This window comes from Bombina bombina, chromosome 4, assembly GCF_027579735.1.
Source record: "Bombina bombina isolate aBomBom1 chromosome 4, aBomBom1.pri, whole genome shotgun sequence".
Taxonomy (NCBI): Eukaryota; Metazoa; Chordata; class Amphibia; order Anura; family Bombinatoridae; genus Bombina; species Bombina bombina.
Window position 1 is genome coordinate 538,501,836 of NC_069502.1, and position 19,922 is coordinate 538,521,757.

The 19,922-nt window shown below is 39.3% G+C and overlaps 1 protein-coding gene across 1 annotated transcript in view; it reads right to left on the reverse strand.

Moving 5' to 3' along the window:
- Nucleotides 1-10,665, reverse strand: part of ELOVL4 (ELOVL fatty acid elongase 4) — a 204,933-nt gene extending 194,268 nt beyond the window's left edge. Inside the window, exon 1 of the mRNA XM_053710473.1 lies at nucleotides 10,420-10,665. Within this exon, the coding sequence (XP_053566448.1) occupies nucleotides 10,420-10,489 (70 nt within the window). The 5' untranslated portion in view covers nucleotides 10,490-10,665. The remainder of the gene's footprint in view (nucleotides 1-10,419) is intronic.
- Between the last annotated feature and the right edge of the window lie 9,257 nt (nucleotides 10,666-19,922).

Here is a 19,922-nt window from a genome sequence, read left to right on the forward strand (position 1 = left end):
AACATCGCTAGGGAACTTCTGGTTCCCCCTTGATGGTTGATGTAAGCCACAGTTGTGATGTTGTCCGACTGAAATCTGATGAACCTCAGAGTTGCTAACTGAGGCCAAGCTAGGAGAGCATTGAATATTGCTCTTAACTCCAGAATATTTATTGGGAGGAGTTTCTCCTTCTGAGTCCATAATCCCTGAGCTTTCAGGGAATTCCAGACTGCTCCCCAGCCTAGAAGGCTGGCGTCTGTTGTTACAATCGTCCAATCTGGCCTGCGAAAGGTCATCCCCTTGGACAGATGTGGCCGAGAAAGCCACCATAGAAGAGAATCTCTGGTCTCTTTATCCAGATTTAGTAGGGGGGACAAGTCTGAGTAATCCCCGTTCCACTGACTTAGCATGCACAATTGCAGCGGTCTGAGATGCAGGCGCGCAAATGGTACTATGTCCATTGCCGCTACCATTAAGCCGATTACTTCCATGCACTGAGCTACTGACGGGTGTGGAATGGAGTGAAGGACACGGCAAGCATTTAGAAGTTTTAATAACCTGGCCTCTGTCAGGTAAATTTTCATCTCTACAGAATCTATAAGAGTCCCTAGAAAGGGAACTCTTGTAAGTGGTAATAGAGAACTCTTTTCCACGTTCACCTTCCACCCATGCGACCTCAGAAATGCCAGAACTATCTCTGTATGAGACTTGGCAGTTTGAAAACTTGACGCTTGTATCAGAATGTCGTCTAGGTACGGAGTCACCGCTATGCCTCGCGGTCTTAGTACCGCCAGAAGTGATCCTAGAATTTTTGTAAAGATTCTTGGAGCCGTAGCTAATCCGAAGGGAAGAGCTACAAACTGGTAATGCCTGTCTAGGAAGGCAAATCTCAGATACCGGTAATGGTCCTTGTGAATCGGTATGTGAAGGTAGGCATCCTTTAGATCCACTGTGGTCATGTACTGACCCTCTTGGATCATGGGAAGGATGGTTCGAATAGTTTCCATTTTGAATGATGGAACTCTTAGAAATTTGTTTAGGATTTTTAAGTCCAAGATTGGCCTGAAGGTTCCCTCTTTCTTGGGAACCACAAATAGGTTTGAATAGAATCCCTGCCCGTGTTCCGTCCGCGGAACTGGGTGGATTACCCCCATTAGTAAGAGGTCTTGTACACAGCGTAGAAACGCCTCTTTCTTTATTTGGTTTGCTGATAACCTTGAAAGATGAAATCTCCCCCGTGGAGGAGAAGTTTTGAAGTCCAGGAGATATCCCTGAGATATGATCTCCAACGCCCAGGGATCCTGGACATCTCTTGCCCAAGCCTGGGCGAAGAGAGAAAGTCTGCCCCCCACTAGATCCGTTTCCGGATAGGGGGCCCTCTCTTCGTGCTGTTTTGGGGGCAGCAGCAGGTTTCTTGGCCTGCTTGCCCCTGTTCCAGGACTGGTTAACTTTCCAGCCCTGTCTGTAACGAGCAACAGCTCCTTCCTGTTTTGGAGCGGAGGAAGTTGATACTGCTCCTGCCTTGAAGTTACGAAAGGCACGAAAATTAGACTGTTTGGCCTTTGATTTGGCCCTGTCCTGAGGTAGAGCATGGCCCTTACCTCCCGTAATGTCAGCAATAATTTCTTTCAAGCCGGGCCCGAATAAGGTCTGCCCTTTGAAAGGAATATTAAGCAATTTAGATTTAGAAGTCACGTCAGCTGACCAGGATTTAAGCCATAGCGCTCTGCGCGCTTGGATGGCGAATCCGGAGTTCTTAGCCGTAAGTTTGGTTAAATGCACAACGGCATCAGAAACAAATGCGTTAGCTAGCTTAAGTGTCTTAAGCTTGTTGATTATTTCATCCAATGGAGCTGTGCGAATGGCCTCTTCCAGAGACTCAAACCAGAATGCCGCCGCAGCAGTGACAGGCGCAATGCATGCAAGGGGCTGTAAGATAAAACCTTGTTGAACAAACATTTTCTTAAGGTAACCCTCTAATTTTTTATCCATTGGATCTGAAAAGGCACAACTATCCTCCACCGGGATAGTGGTACGCTTAGCTAAAGTAGAAACTGCTCCCTCCACCTTAGGGACCGTCTGCCATAAGTCTCGTGTGGTGGCGTCAATAGGAAACATTTTCCTAAATATGGGAGGAGGGGTAAAAGGCACACCCGGTCTATCCCACTCCTTGCTAATAATCTCTGTAAGCCTTTTTGGTATAGGAAATACGTCAGTACACACCGGTACCGCATAGTATCTATCCAACCTACATAATTTCTCTGGAATTGCAACCGTGTTACAATCATTCAGAGCCGCTAATACCTCCCCTAGCAATGTGCGGAGGTTCTCTAGCTTAAATTTAAAATTGGAAATCTCTGAATCCAGTCTCCCTGGATCAGATCCGTCACCCACAGAATGAAGCTCTCCGTCCTCACGTTCTGCAAACTGTGACGCAGTATCTGACATGGCTCTCATCTCATCCGCGCGCTCTATCCTTAACCCAGAGCTATCGCGCTTGCCTCTTAATTCTGGCAACTTAGATAATACTTCTGTCATAACAGTAGCCATGTCTTGCAAAGTGATTTGTAAGGGCCTCCCTGATGTACTTGGCGCCACAAAATCACGCACCTCCTGAGCGGGAGGCGAAGGTACTGACACGTGAGGAGAGTTAGTCGGCATAACTTCCCCCTCGTTGTCTGGTGATAATTTCTTTACATGTAAAGATTGACTTTTATTTAAAGTAGCATCAATGCAATTAGTACACAAATTTCTATTGGGCTCCACATTGGCCTTTAAACATAGTGAACAAAGAGATTCATCTGAGTCAGACATGTTTAAACAAACTAGCAATGAGACTAGCAAACTTGGAAATACTTTTCAAAATTAATTTACAAGCAATATAAAAAACGTTACTGTGCCTTTAAGAAGCACAGAAAAACTGACACAGTTGAAATAACAATGACCAAAATAGTTATAGCAACCAAATTTTCACAGTAAATGTATTAAGTTAGCAAAGGATTGCACCCACCAGCAAATGGATGATTAACCCCTTAGTACCCAAAAACGGATAACAATTATATAATTAACGTTTTTCTCACAGTCAAATACACTGTCACAGGACTGCTGTGCCTGATTACCTCCCTCAAAATGGATTTTGAAGACCCCTGAGCTCTCTAGAGACGATCTGGATCATGGAGGATGAAGTAGACAGATTGTGACTGAATTTTTTCTGCGCAAAAAAAGCGCTAAAATAGGCCCCTCCCACTCATATTACAACAGTGGGGAAGCTCAGAAACTGTTTCTATGCAGAAAACAAAAATGGCCATGTGGTAAAAATCATGCCCTAATAAGTTTTATCACCAAGTACCTCACAAAAACGATTAACAAGCCAGTAAACGTTTTAAACATACATTTGAAAGTTATGTATTATTATTAATAAGCCTGCTACCAGTCGTTTTTACTGCAGTTAAGGCTCATACATTATTTCAGTATTAACAGTATTTTCAGAGTCAATTCCATTCCTTAGAAAAATACATTCAGTGTGTACACACACACACACACACATCAGCCTGATACCAGTCGCTATCACTGCATTTAAGGCTGAACTTACTTTACAATGGTATCAGCAGTATTTTCTCAGTCAATTCCATTCCTCAGAAAATAAATTACTGCACATACCTCATTTGTTGCAGGGGAGCCCTGCATGCTATTCCCCTTCTCTGAAGTTACCTCACTCCTCAGATGAGAAACAGCCAGTGGATCTTAGTTACGTCTGCTAAGACCATAGAAAAAAAAAACCCAGGCAGATTCTTCTTCTAATGCTGCCTGAGAATAAACAGCACACTCCGGTGCCATTTAAAAATAACAAACTTTTGATTGTAGAAATAAACTAAGTTAAAAAACACCACAGATCTCTCACAGCTTCCTTTTTAGTTAGGCTGCAAGAGAATGACTGAGTATGATATGTGAGGGGAGGAGCTATATAGCAGCTCTGCTGGGTAATTCTCTTGCAGTTTCCTGTTAGGAAGAGATTTATTCCATAAGTAATGGATGACCCGTGGACTGACTACACTTAACAGGAGAAACACAAAATTTTTCTTTCATGATTCATAAAGAGCATACAATTTTAAACAACTTTCAAATTAACTTCTATTATTTAATTTGCTTCCTTCCCTTGTTATCCTTTGCTGAAAGCTTTATCTAGGCAAGCTCATGAGCAGCAGAGAACCTAGGTCCTAGCTGTAGATTGGTGGATAGATAGAGAAATATATATATATTTCTCTATCTCGATTGTGATTGGCTCACCCATGAGTTCAGTTAGAAACCATTAATGCATTGCTGCAAGAGAATGAAACAGATTAGGTAGAAGTAAATTACAAAGTTGTTTAAAATTGTATTCTCTATCTGAATCTTGACAGAAAAACATTGGGTTTCAAGTCCCTTTAAAATTGCATGCTCTATCTGAATCATTAAAGTTTAATTTTGACTAGCCTAAAAACACAAAACATTAAATAAATGCTACATAGAATAATATATTAAAAGCAAATATTAACCTAGAAATAATATGCAGATTTATTTTTAAAGTTAAATTAAATATTTAAAGGGAAGTTAAACTGCCCGTTTTATTACTATAATAAAAAAAGCACTAAGCAGTGCCTTACTTAAAAAAATGGGTGTATGTGCCTTTATTTCATGATTCAACTAGTGCATGCAATTTTCAAATAAGTTTCCAATTTATTTCTATTATCTAATTTGTTGTGTTCCTTTTGTAACCTTTGTTGAAAAGTATGCATAGGTAGGTTCAGAAGCTGCTGATTGCTGGCTGCACAATATGCCTCTATTTGCTTTTAGCTAGAACCCAGTAGTGAATTATTGCTCATTCAACAAAGGATAGCAAGATAATTAAGTAAATTAGATAAAAAATAACAGAAGTAAATTGAAAAGTTGTTTAAAATTGTATGATCTATCTGAATCATGAAACAAACATTTTGTGTTTCCTGTCCCTTTCATAGAAAACATTGCAATATGTATTATTCATCATTTTAAATACATTTACTTTTTTTCTCCTTTTTTTACTCTGAATTTGTGCAGTGTCCATTACTTCCTGCCTCAGCCCTAAAGGAGGAGGAGGCCTGTGCAGGAAGAAAAGACCTGTCATATATAACCAGGAACATCTTAGAATTATCACAGAGGGAACTCTATGCATAGTAACCTTGTTTCAAATAAAATAATGGCACATTAGATCTCCCTATTTATAAACCAGGAAGCCTTTGAGACAGTATGAGACAAGCTTAGGGATGTATGAGACAATGACAGTATGACAGTATGAGACAAGGACGAGTCAACACTGTAGATTTGCATAATCAACAAATGCATGATAAGAAGACAACGCAATAGCACTTAGTCTGAACTTCAAATGAGTAGTAGATTTTTGTTAAATAAATTGCAGTTATGTCTATTTCCACTCCCCCTGTATCATGTGACAGCCATCAGCCAATCACAAATGCATATACGTATATTCTGTGAATTCTTGCACATGCTCAGTAGGAGTTGGTGACTCAAAAAGTGTAAATATATAAAGACTGTGCACATTTTGTTAATGGAAGTAAATTGGAAAGTTGTTTAAAATTGCATGCTGTATCTGAATCATGAATTTTAATTTTGACTTGAGTGTCCTTTTAAGAATGTAACCTCAGTTTCAAACATGTCAGCTCCCTTATCACACTGGGGGCAGTTGCTACACTGAGAATTTCTAAGTGCTCATTATGCAAGAAAACAAGCAAGTTTCTTTTCTTCCATACAGTCTGTTTCTTTTTATGTTTACCTTGATTTAACATATTTGTTTTTACCAAAAGGGCACAGTTTAATATTCCTTTAAAAATTCAAAACTAAATGTAAAGTTAGTGTACATAAAGCGCTAGCGCACCATGTTGTAAGCTAGGTTTTTTTTCTCTGCTTAGGCCATATGGGGTAGTTTTAATTGGGTCACTACAGTGTACAACATAGCGCTGTTTAGTCTGAAATGTCTGTCCACAATTTTCAAAATTAAAACAGCGGAAACAGGAACAAAATGAAAAATGAAATTATATTGCACCGTTTTTATTTTACTATATATATAATTAAACATTTTATGTTACAGTGTCAAAGTCTAAGACTATGTTAAAGGGCCATTACAGTAAAAAAAAAAAAAAAAAAAATTTTTTTTTCATGATTCATATAGGGCAATTTTAAAACAACTTTCCATTTTACTTTTATCATCAACTTTTAGTATTCTTTGTTGAAAGCTAAACCTAGTTAGGTTCATATGCTAATTTCTAAGCCGTTGAAGGTCGCCTCTTATCTCAGGGCATTTTGACAGTTCTTCACAACTAGACAGCAATAATTCATGTGCCATATAGATCAGTGCTCCCTCCCGTGGAGTTACCTAGGAGACAACACCGATTGGATAAATGCAAAACTGTCAAAAGAACTGAGATAAGGGAACAGTCTTCAGAGGCTTAGCTACAAGGTAATCACAGAAGTAAAAAGTATATTAATATAACCTTGATGGTTATAATAAACTGGTTAATGGGTAATAAAGGGATTATCTATATTTAAACTATAAGAATTCTGGAGTAGACTGTCCCTTTAATAGCTGACCCCCACCCATGTGCTCTCTCCCTTTCAGCATAGTGATGTTATTCTGCTACTGTGTTTATATGTATAAATGCTTTTTTTTTTTTATAAACCAGTCAGCTCTTTTTAAGAAGCAATCACTTTTTAGCACAATCTGCACGTTTATATCATTTTTATGGTTTTCAGAAAATAAAATATGTTGAAAAATTATTAAATTTCAAAGTGTTAGTGGTAAATTGTAAACAATATTCAAGTAAAAAAGATAGAATTTTAGAAAACTGTTTTTTTAGGGGCAATTTACACTAAAAAGGATTTTTGTGTTTTAGGGCTACAAATTTGATATTAATTCTTGATCCAGAGTAAAAGATTAGTGTGAGGATTCCCCTGCAGCCAATCAGCAACACACATGTAAGAGGTTTCTAATCTTTCAAATTCTATTTTTAAGTTAAAAAAAATAATAATAAAAAACAAGAAGAATTTCGGATACCCCCTGACCTACCCATCTATACTATAATCGAAGAATCCACCTGGATGCAGTGTAGGCAAACCCTTAGTCTTTATAAAAAAAATTAAAAAAAAAACACGCAACCACACGAAAGAACTAAAAGCACATAACCGCCCACAAGAAATAAAAATACGTAACCGCCCGCACTAAGTATAACAAAAAAAAAGTAATAACCTCCAGCACGAAGTATTAAACACCTAAACCGTCAACCCTCACATCGCTAAACAATAAAGTAATTAACCCATAATCCGCATATAACAAATTAAAATATTAACCCCTTAACCGTCAACCACCCACATCGCAATAAACCCAATTAACCCCTAAACCGCAAAACCCCCACATCGCAATAAACCTATTTAACCTATTAACTCTTAAACCGCCAACCCCCCACATCGCAATACTGTAAACCTAATATACCCATTAACCCCTAAACCGCCAAACACCCACATCACAATGAACCTAATTAACCTCTAAACCGCCAACCTCCCAACTACGCAAATAACTAAATTACTGAGCCCCCCAACCTAACACCCTACCTACTAAATTACAACTAAAATTAAAAAAAAAACTAACATAAATTACAAAAATAAAAAAGTTTAAAGTGAAGGTAAACTTCGCTGTATTATTGCGCACTTATCTGCAATACAGCACAAATCAATGGTACTTTCATTCATGAAAATGTTAAAATTTATCTCTATTATTAGTTTTATCATTTTTTTAGCAGCAATCTTACAAGCGTTCAATTCAACCCGGTTTTTATTCCCCGCATGTTGGTCACGTTGACTTCCTGGCCGTTAGGCGGCCGTCATTTGACGTCACCGCTATCTTATAAGCTCTGCGCATGCGTTAGGTTACTTCCTCTCCCTGGAAACCAAGCGCGGCCCCGTCTAAGTTGCCGAGATCAATGACGCTTGCACTGTGTAAAGCAAAGGGCATTAACGCATGCGCATTATGTGACGTTGTGGATGTTTTGCGCATGCGCAGTATTTTTAGAAGCCAGGCACGAGCATTGTAAGCACGTATAGAGCGGGTGGGAACGCTCTATACGTTATAAGCTAAAGAGAGAGGAAATGGATGGTGGGCGGAGCTTGGAACAGAACGGTAGGGTAGAACAAAATATATTTATTAACAAAATATGTTAGGTAAAAAAACAAACAAAGTTAGCGACTGTGGATTTTGCAAGGTGATAGATTAAATAATGTTTCCAGAAAAGAGAAAACTTTACCTTCACTTTAATATTACAGAAAATAAACAAAATTTTCAACAAAAAATATACGTAATCACTATGAAAAAAAAAAGGCCCCCCAAAATACACCCCCCTAATCTAAACTACAAATAACACTTAGAAGGTCCTTTTGTAGGGCATTGCCCTACGTTAAACAGCTCTTTTACCTCTAAAAATACTAATTCCCCCCTAACAGTAAACCCCCCAAAATAAAAAAAAAAACTAACACTAAAAAAAAATTAAGATTATCCATTGTCCATAAAGGGGCCATTTGTATGGGCATTGCCCTTAGAAGGGCAATCGGCTCTTTTTCAAGCCCAAAAAAAACCATAATCTTAAAAAAAAAAAAAAAAAAAAAAAAAAAAAAAAAAAAAGACTAAACAGGTACTCACTGTTCCTGAAGACCGGCGTTCTTCCAGGCGGTTCCATCATCTTCTATCTTCATTTGGAGCAAAGGCGGCGTGGAGGTGCAGAGCTGTCTTCCTGATGCCTAGATCCTCAGTGGCGGTCCTCAGCGGCGTGAAGGCTCCTCTTAATGCGATCATCCGTCGCACACTGAAGATTGAATGCAAGGTACCCCATATTTATTGGGGTTCCTTGCATTTCTATTGGCTGAAATGTTGAAATCAGCCAATAGGATGAGAACTACTGAAATCTTATTGGCTGATTTGAACAGCCAATAGTATTTCAGTAGCTCCAATCCTATTGGCCGATTTAAAAATTTCAGCCAATAGGAATGCAAGGTAACCCAAATTGATTGCAGTACCTTGCATTCAATCTTTAGTGTATGACGGACATCAGATGAAGTGGAGCCTCCATGCCGCCGAGGATCCATGTGTCGGGGAAGACAGCTCCGCATAGGGTTGCCACCTCAGCCATGTTTTCCTGGATGCTTATGAGTTACACATACTGCATGGTATGCAGGGAGGAACATGATTAGTGCTGTCCAGGTTCACTATTCGTGTGCTGTCTAGGGGTGCAATTCATGTTCCCCTCTGCACAACCTGCAGCATGTGTAACTCATAAGTGTCCAGAAAAACATGGTTGAGGTGGCAACCCTAGCTCCACACTGCCACCGAGGATCCACAGCTCTGCGCCTCCTTTGCTCCGGATGAAGATAGAAGATGATGGAGCCGCCTGGAAGAAGACCTTCTCCGCCGGACTTCAGGAACGGTGAGTACCTATTTGGAGCTTAGTGTTAGGATTTTTATTTTAAGATTAGGGATTTAATGGGCTGGAAAAAAAAGTTTATTGCCCTTTTAAGGGCAATGGGTCATTTAGGTTTCTTTAGTGTTAGGTTTTTTTTTTATTTTGGGGGGTTTGGTGGGTGGGGTTTTTTTACTGTTAAGGGGTAATTGGTAATTTGTTTAGGTAAAAGAGCTGTTTAACTTAGGGCAATGCCCTACAAAAGGGGTAGATAGTTTAGTATTAGATTGGGGGGGTTCTTTTTATAGGAGTATTAGTTTAGGTTTACATTTTTTATTTTGGATAGCTTCGTTTATTTTTTTACTGTAATTTTACATTTTTTTATTTTTTGTAATTTTAGCTTTGGGGGTTGTAGTTATTTTTTTTATTTTATTTTTTTTAAATAGACTGCCCTCTGGCCTGTCTTATCGCCTAGTACCCATTATAAATGGATTCTAATAATGAATCTCTTTGACCATATATATACTTTACAAAGGACTTTGCAGATGCTTATACCCCAAGGCCATGATTTTTAAGCATCAGCCAGCATTTCCTACATACTAGAATAAAGAAGCACTTATAAATAGCACGATTCCGTTGTATTTATATATTTTACGATGCAAACAAAACTGCATGTACCTAAAGATGGATGTTTCGTGTACTTTTAAATGTATTCTCTATAAATGACAACAGAAAACACTATATAACTCAACGAGCAGCTATAATAATGAGACCCTTAGATCGTATGTAGATGTCATTAACTCCTCAAATGCCGTACAGAACAATGGGTTAACTGTCAATCGTTTACGTCTGTTACAAGCTAGTAAGCCACGCGTGACATTGGGATAACCCGATGCGCAGGAGATCGTGTTGCATGAGCAGCTGTCACTCAGCACTGCCTCGGCCTACCATCCCCCGGGTCCGTTACCTGAGATAGTAAGGCTCCAGCTGTAGAAATCAAGCGTGCGGTTGATTAGCTCCGTCACGGCGCCCAACATCCTGGCTCCTACTCCCTGAGAGTCGTAGCTGAAAATGCCGAGCGGGCAGACACGTAGAGCTTACTAGGGGACCAGCCGTCCTCACTCAGCGCCTGGGTTGTAACGTACAAGCTGCCGGGAGACTGAGCCGCTCCGGCAAAAGGACAAACTGCGCCACCTCCAAGTCAACTGGCAGACGCGGTAACCGTGGATACAGCCGCAGCAGAAGCTCAGCGCCAGCCAATCTCTGCTAGAAGGCGTGGTCTACACGGATCGCTCCTTACAGCAAAAGCATATCCCGGGCTCGTCTTCTGTGCAACACTAGCGGAGGATCAATAAGCTGGGGTGTGCCTCATGTTCTAAGCCCTGGGCGATACAATCATACCCACTGAGCAAATGTACAGAGTGTAATCTATTAGAGCGGTGGCAACATTGCTTCGTTTTATTTCATGATATGATGACTCGAGTCAATAATCATAGTGTGGAACATCTACATTTTAAAATAAAAGCGTAGTGGATTTACACAGGCAATTTTCTTTGCAGCACTTTAAAAATAAAGCCCCCCCCCCCCAACAAAATAATATGGACTGTCACTAGATCACACATGAAGAGAAAACATTGAAGTAGTAAGATTCATTTACAAAAATAGATAATCCCTTTATTACCCATTCCCCAGTTTTGCATAACCAACACAGTTATATTATTTTTTACTTCTGTGATTACCTTGACAGACTTGTTCTTATGACAGACTTGCATTTAGACATTCAGTGCAGACTCATAAATAACTCCACAGGAGTGAGCACAATGTTATCTATATGGCACACAATTATTGCTGTCTAGCTGTGAAAACCTGTCAAAATGCACTGAGATAAGAGGCGGCCTTCAAGGGCTTTAAAATGAGCATATGAGCCATAGGTTTAGCGAACAGCAAATTTGATGCTAAATGTAAATTGGAAAGTGGTTTAATATTGCATGCCCTATCTGAATCATTAAAGTTTAATTTTGGCTAAAATGTCCCTTTAACATAGTGCAAGCCTTACTGTTTCCAGTTTTTGCATTCCTAAATCCAAAGTTATTTTGTATTGCTCTAACAGTAGTCTAACATCTGATGCATGATAGTACAAGTTAGGTAATCTTCTCACATAATAGACTTATGTGGGGGTCCCCAGTAAAATTCATGCCAAACTGGAGTGCTAAGGGTGCACAAAAAAAACAAACACTTTAGGGTCAGATAATTCAATTATCCCCCCCAGTAACATTACTGATTAGCATATCAACCTACTAGCCTGGCCGCTGACCTTGCTAAGCCAGCCTGCCTACCTGCATGTGACCAATTATGCACTATAACACATTTATGCACTATAGCACAATACATGGGAAGGAAGTTAGGAAAGAGATGCACTTGTCCCAATTTGAATTTCTCCCTGACCAGTTCTCTGTCTTTGTGTATAATGAGTCTATGTTGCTGGGAGCCTGCAAATTCTCACACAGAGACAGAAGGCAGAAGTAGTCCGTGTCTGACAGCAACTGACTCAGTCATTGAAATGCTGCCCCTTGTCAAGTGCTGCCTGGGTCCGTTAAACCCACTTGGTCCCATGGTTAAGCAGGCCCTGGTTAGTTACACAAACTAGTAAGAGATAATTGTTTACTTCACGTCTCAAAAAGCACTAAACTATTAAAACTGCGTTTTGGATTGCGCACAAGCACAACACTAACTCACCACTTGAATGTGAGTGCAGTAAGCCTACTAACACCGCTATCCCTTAAAAGTAAGGGTATGTTAAAAAAGTTTCAATAGATCTGCCTTTTAGCTCATTTTTTATTTTTCTTTGATGATTCAGATAGAGCACGCAATTTTAAACAACTTTCTAATTTCCTCTATTATCAATTTTTTTTCCCTTCATTCTCTTTGTATCTTTTATTGAAACGTAGGGACATATGTTGAGGAGCCAGCCCATGTCTGGAGCACTATATGGCAGCAGTTTTGCAAGAATGTTATCCATTTGCAAGAGCACTAGATGGCAGCACTATTTCCGCCATGTTGTTCTCCAGATGCCTACCTAGGTATCCCTTCAATACAGACGATCATGGGAATGAAGCAAATGTAATAATAGAAGTAAATTTTAAACTTCTTAAAGATGGTTTGCTCTGTCACAAAGAAAATTGTTGGGTTTCATATCCCTTTAAGTTTTATTCCTCTTATAGGTAACAACTGGGTAATCAATGAATACATTTAAAGGGACAGTCTAGTCAAAATTAAACTATCATGATTCAGATAGGGCATGCAATTTTAAACGACTTTCTAATTTACTTTTATCATAACATTTGCTTTGTTCCCTTGGTGGTATTTTTTAAAAGCTAAACCTAGGTAGGCTCAAACTGATTTCTAAACCATTGAAAACCACCTCCTAGCTCAGAGCATTTTGAAAGTTTTTCACAGTTAGACAGTTCATGTGTGTCATATAGATAACATTGTGCTCACCCCCATGGAGTTATTTAGGAGTCTGCACTGATTGGCTAAATTGCATGCCTGTCAAATGCACTGAGATGGGGGGCAGTCTGCAGAGGCTTAGATACAAGGTAATCACAGAGGTAAAACATATATTAATATAAATTTGTTGGATATGCAAAACTGGTGAATGGGTAATAAAGGGATTATCTATCTTTTTAAATAATACACATTTTGGTGTAGACTGTCCCTTTAACCTGTGGATTACATTTTCTCAATATCTGCCAGTGTTTCCTGATTATTTTTGTTAATTTATCACAAATCTGTTTGTACTTAGTATTAAAAACAAGTCTATCTTGATGCCTTGTTTTTGGTTTCACACCCACGTCATTAGTTCTAGATCTCTGTAGTTACCCATCAATTCATTTTTCTGGGTACCCTCTTTTTTTAAAACTTGATAGCCATTCCTATCAATCTTTATTCACATTTCCCAAGTTCTGCAGGGCCGGTGTTCTGTGAAGGGACCGAACTTTGTAAAACAGAGAACCATGTCACTTCCTGTGACATTTCATCAGCTGTTGCTCTCATTTTGCCCCTAATACGCATGCGTGCCAGCGTCATCACATACCTGGCCGCATACGTCGCAGTAAAAGTATTTAGACTTGTGAAATTCTGAAACCATTGTATAGCGCATGCGTGGCCTTTTCTATCACAAATGGGGGTGTTTTATTGAACGATGTTTATTCAACACTGTATGTGCATTATGATGTGAAACAGAAATAAATGTATACTTATTTAAAAATATTTATTTATATATAACTTCAAACGCATACAAACATTGAAAGCACTTGACTTTATGTTTACTGTAAAATGCGACATGCAGTGGCGATATCCGAGTGGCTGTTTGTCATGCAGGGACGAATAAACATCGTTCCATGTTTGAGGTTATATATAAATAAATATTTTTAAATAAGTATACAATTATTTCTATTTCACACCGTAATTCACGTACAGTGTTCACCCCCATTTGTGATAGAAAAGCCCACGCATGCGCTATACAATGGTTTTCAGAATTTCACAAGTCTAAATAGTTTTACCGTGACGTATGCGGCCAGGTATGTGATGACGCCGGCACGCATGCGTATTAGGGGCAAAATGAGAGCAACAGCTGATGAAACGTCACAGGAAGTGACATGGTTCGCTCTTTTAAAAAGTTAGGTCCCTTCACAGAACACCAGCCCTAGCCATTGCGGGGCCCAAGGCAGGATGACAAAGCAGGGCCCCCCTTTCACTCCGCCCCCAACCCCGCCCAGTCTTCGCCCCAACCCCGCCCAGTCTTCGCCCCAACCCCGCCCAGTCTCCGCCCCACAGCTTTTAAAATGGAAAAAAAAAATCATTTAAGGTAATGCACAACATTTTATATATATATAAAAAAACATAAATCCACTAATGTGGATCACTATAACATTGTATATATTGCAATATACCATCTGTACTATTGGAATAACTGTTTATTTATATAATGAAGAATTATGCTGACAATTAGGAACAGTTGAGTTGAACTGGGCCTTATTTTTATGTGTTTTTCTTATGATAACAAGAACATTACAGAGACACCAGGGCCGGCCTTAGCAAGTGCAGGTCCCTAGGCAGATTGACAGCCCAGGGCCTCTACCCAGAACATAAAATAAATGCACTGTACCACACAAACACACAGATATAATACACACAGAGATACTTATATACACATGTGTCAGACACATACACAGGTGTACTTATATACACACACTGTGTCAGACACATACACAGGTGTACACACAACACCCACAGCCCACACACACACCACACACAGCCCACACACACACACACATCCCACACACACAGTCCACTCAGCCCACACACACACACACATCCCACACACACAGTCCACACAGCCCCCACACACACACACGCAATAAATAAATAAATGGTGCCCCCAGGCCACAGCAATAAAATGATGCCCCATCTCCCCTGCTATAAAATGATACCCCCCTGAAATAAAATGATGCCCCCAACAAAAATATGATGTCCTCAGCCCCCCAGCAATAAAATGAATCCCTCTGCAATAAAATGATGCCCCAACCCCCTGCAATAAAATTATGCCCCAGCCCCCTGCACAAAAAAATTATGCCCCTGCAATAAAATGATGCCCCCAGCCCTGCCCCTGCAATAAAATGATGCCCCCAACAAAATATGATGCCCCAGCACCCCTGCAAAAAATGATGCACCCAGCAATAAAATTAAGCCCCAGCCCCCCTGCAATAAAATGATGCCCCCAGCCCCACTGCAATAAAATGAAGCCCCTGCAATAAAAATATGCCCCCAGGCCCCCCTGCAAAAAATGATGCCCCCAGCACAAAAATGATGCCCCAGCAATACAATTATGTCCCATCTCCCCTACAATAAAATGATGCCCCCAGCAATAAAATGATTTCCCCAGCCCACCAACAATAAAATGAATCCCCCCTGCAATAAAATTATGCCCCAGCCCCCTTCAATTGCCCCTGCAATAAAATGAAGCCCAGTCCACCTGCAATAAAATTATGCCCAGGGCCGAGCCCACCATAATTAAAATGTGGCACTGCACTAGTCACACTCAGGAGGTCAGATGTAGTCAGTGAACTACTTCAACACCAATAACTATCCTCCTCCGTCCTGGTCACACTGACACACTCCCAAGCCAGTTGCCAAGCCATGCAACACTGAAACTGCAAACAGAACAGTAATGACCTCGGTGCATACCTGGTTACAAGCAATAACACAGAGACACTACCCACTATATACAGGTGATCACATCAGTGTTACACATAAATCACTGCTATACACACATCCTGTCACACAGCAAGCAGAAAATCACAATCATCACTGAAGACAGCTGTCGTACACAAGGCTGGGGTGGTCTGCTTTCAATGAATAGAATGAACTTGAACTGCAAGCCAACTGTAGCTCAGTTTATCATGAATTTTAGAACAGACACATTGTACTGGATTTTAATGTTCTGAAATAGGAAGATTTTTGAAGATTAGCCCATTAGGTACAAATCAAGTCCACAAGTTTTTACATAGCACTAACATTTCTGGCAGGCAAACAGTTAAAGTGTTTGCCTAATATACAGGAGCACGGAACAATTATGCGTTTAAAAGATTATTTATTTAAGACACATTAATTAGACTGAGATAAATTAACTTATTAAGAATTAATTTGTAATACTTTTAGTCAGTGGATAATTCAACATTTGCAAGTGGACCACGTTGTGCAGGTTTGCATTATGTATCAAAATCTATCTATCTATCTATCTATCTATCTATCTGTCTGTCTCTGTCTGTCTATCTCTCATCTATCTTTCTATCTATCTGTCGGTCTGTCTTTGTCTATCTATCTCTCTATCGGTCTGTCTATCATTGGATTTTTGATGACAGGTAACCCTGTTGTCTGTCACTATTCCTACTAAATGCTAAATGTATTAAACTTCTAAGGATTACAATATGCCTATTCCATCCAGGCTTGAATTCCCTTACAATATGAGTCCTTACCTCCTCTATTGCAAGTATGTGCCATTCATCAACTACCCTCCCAGCCATGTACTTTAAAAAGTTTCTCATGAATCTTCTTCACTCCAGCTTGCCACCACAACTAATTGTTCAGGCATTGCTGGTTTTGTGAGGAGAACAGACTGAACAAGTCATTTAAAATAAATATGTCCATATTATATCAGTACTCTGGGGATAGGGAGGTTTTTTGATGCTGTATTTATGCTGTACTTATGTGTTCTGTTAAAACTGTGGGTTGTCCTTTGTATTGTTTTTTTTTTTTTTGCAAAACTATTTATGTTACATTCCCGTTTGTGGCCCTCCACGGTCGTATTTTATAAAGTTTTGTCTCCTAGATTCACTGACAAAGAAAACAAAAGATCTCCACCCGGGGCCGTGACCCGTTATGTTGTGCAAATTCATCTCACGGATCTTATTGAGTCACCTGTGATATGAGGATTAATTTAATGACTTTTTTTTCACAAGAGGCTTCTTTGAATCTTAGTGAATCTAGATATGTAATGTAACAGTCTCTCTGTCTTACTGCGAATTCCAAGGCAATAAGTTATGGAATATATATATATACACACACATACATACATACACTCACTAGCGATCCCTTGCACAGTATTTATTATCCATATTGCTTAGTATTAGTGGAGACACCAGCTAGTTGCTAGGTGTAAAAGGATCTGCAAATCAAATGTCTTAAGTGGGAATTACCCGGTAGACTCATCCATATTTTGCTTTAATACAGCAGCAACATCTCGATCAGACCATTGTTCTTCTTTCACAGATATGTCTGTTAGCCCCTGCCATACACTCGCCTGCAATATTCAACGCTATTGTAATGGCAATCATATAGTTGCGGTTATAAATGTTTAGAATAAATAATCATTCGTATTTGAAATAATGGTATACTCACTAAGGGATTGTGTGCCCTGGCTCCTCTTTCTAATCATTTAATTTATAACATTTTATTTAATATCGCATAGAACAAAGGGAACCTTCTAGTGATCACACTACACATCTACTGTACATCTACTGTATATAGGATGGTTATGTTTATTGCTGAGAAATTCAACTGAACAGCAGCTTCCTGATGGAACTGGGCTGCGGTACATAAAACGCTACATAATAACCCCTTCAGCTTGGAGAAGCCGTAAACACAGGCGATGAGGGAGCTGTTCTCCACTTTGCAACCTGCACAATTTAAAACCACAGCCTGTAGTTTTACCAGCAGCCATCTTGCGCAGGCGCATTAAATGCATCTTGCTGTTGCTGACTTCCCGGGGCCGTCAACAAAGAAAAGCAACATATATATTATATTTAGGCAACCGATTACTCGTAACAATTCGCCAAATTTACAGCACCTCTTCATATCTGGCACAATAATGTCTGCAGCATCTTTATGATGAAAAACTGGGCTAGTAAATTAGCACTTTCGTCTTTTATTATTTTAAAAATGCAACCAGTTTAGTCACAGACAATATTTGTCTAATAAAGAATCTGAATAAAGTAAAACGAATCAAAACTCAATCGTCCATCGTTCTTTTATGTGTGTGAGTGTATGTGTGTGTATCATAACAAAAACTAACCTGGCAATCATGGTTTGGAACTTCAACTACAGCTCTACAGGAACGATCGGATCATGAAAGCTTCACTAACAGTGACACAGCCTCCGGTGCTCCGCCCCTCCTCCCCTCTCACTCCCGGGCGCCAAAAATTTAAAAAATGACGGCAAAAAATAAATAAATACATTTGATAAAAAAAAGTCATTAAAAAAAAAAAAATTACAATTTTTTTTTATAATTTTTAAGCTGGTGCGGGGCCCCCCTGAGCCCAAAGGCCGGCCCTGAAGTTCTGTCACTATTTGTTTTACAAATGTGAACTGGCTTCTGGGTTAAAGCCCTGAACACCTTAGGAGAATGGCAACTACTGTATTCTATGAGTGTTTTTTTTATCTGTATTTCTGGTATAAATGCTGTTTTTTAGTATCCCATCCTCTATAAACAAAGGTGTCCCAAGGATTGTATACCAGACTCACTAGATGTTATATTACATTTCAAACCCTTTAGTGTGTTGTTAAGATCTTCAACTCAAGCGAAATCCATAAGGCTACCAATGTCGCCCCAACCACATGCCAAAAATGTCATTATGTAATCTCCACCAGGAGGCGCCATAGAGGCTGAACAACCCATGATGATAAATAAACCGCTCCTCAAAAGTGCTCATAAAAATGGTGTATGATGGGGCGACATTGGAGTCCTTGGCTGTTTCCTGTTTCTGTAAGCTATAAAAACATCTGCAAATAAAAATAATTGAAATACAAAATTATATTTAACAATTCCAATAAAAATACTTAGTCTCTAGTTTTAGAAAATACTCTACTGAAGATATACCTGTTGTATGTTTAATTGAGGTATAGAGACTTGAAACATCTAGTATAAATAATATACACTTTTCCCCCCAAGGCATTTTAGCTTAGATAAGAAATTATTAGTATCCTTTATATATGATGTGGTATGTGCAATCATTAGTATCCTTTATATACGATGTGGTATGTGCAATCATTAGTATCCTTTATATACAATGTGGTATCTATGTGCAATCAATAGTATCCTTTATATAAGATGTGGTATGTGCAATCATTAGTATCCATTATATACGATGTGGTATGTGCAATCATTAGTATCCTTTATATACCATGTGGTATGTGCAATCATTAGTATCTTTTATATACAATGTGGTATGTGCAATCATTAGTATCCTTTATATACAATGTGGTATGTGCAATCATTAGTATCCTTTATATACAATGTGGTATGTGCAATCATTAGTATCCTTTATATACGATGTGGTATGTGCAATCATTAGTATCCTTTATATACAATGTGGTATGTGCAATCATTAGTATCCTTTATATACGATGTGGTATGTGCAATCATTAGTATCCTTTATATACGATGTGGTATGTGCAATCATTAGTTGTAGGATCCTATCCTGAAAAATAACAGAATTTATGCTTACCTGATAAATTACTTTCTCCAACGGTGTGTCCGGTCCACGGCGTCATCCTTACTTGTGGGAATATCTCTTCCCACAACAGGAAATGGCAAAGAGTCCCAGCAAGCTGGCCATATAGTCCCTCCTAGGCTCCGCCCACTCTCCAGTCATTTCGACCGACGGACAGGAGGAAAAATATAGGAGAAACCATATGGTAACCGTGGGTGACTGTAGTTAGAGAAAATAATTCATCAAGACCTGATTAAAAAACCAGGGCGGGGCCGTGAGCCGGACACACCGTTGGAGAAAGTAATTTATCAGGTAAGCAAAAAAATTCAGTTTTCTCCAACATTGGTGTGTCCGGTCCACGGCGTCATCCTTACTTGTGGAACCAATACCAAAGCTTTAGGACACGGATGAAGGGAGGGAG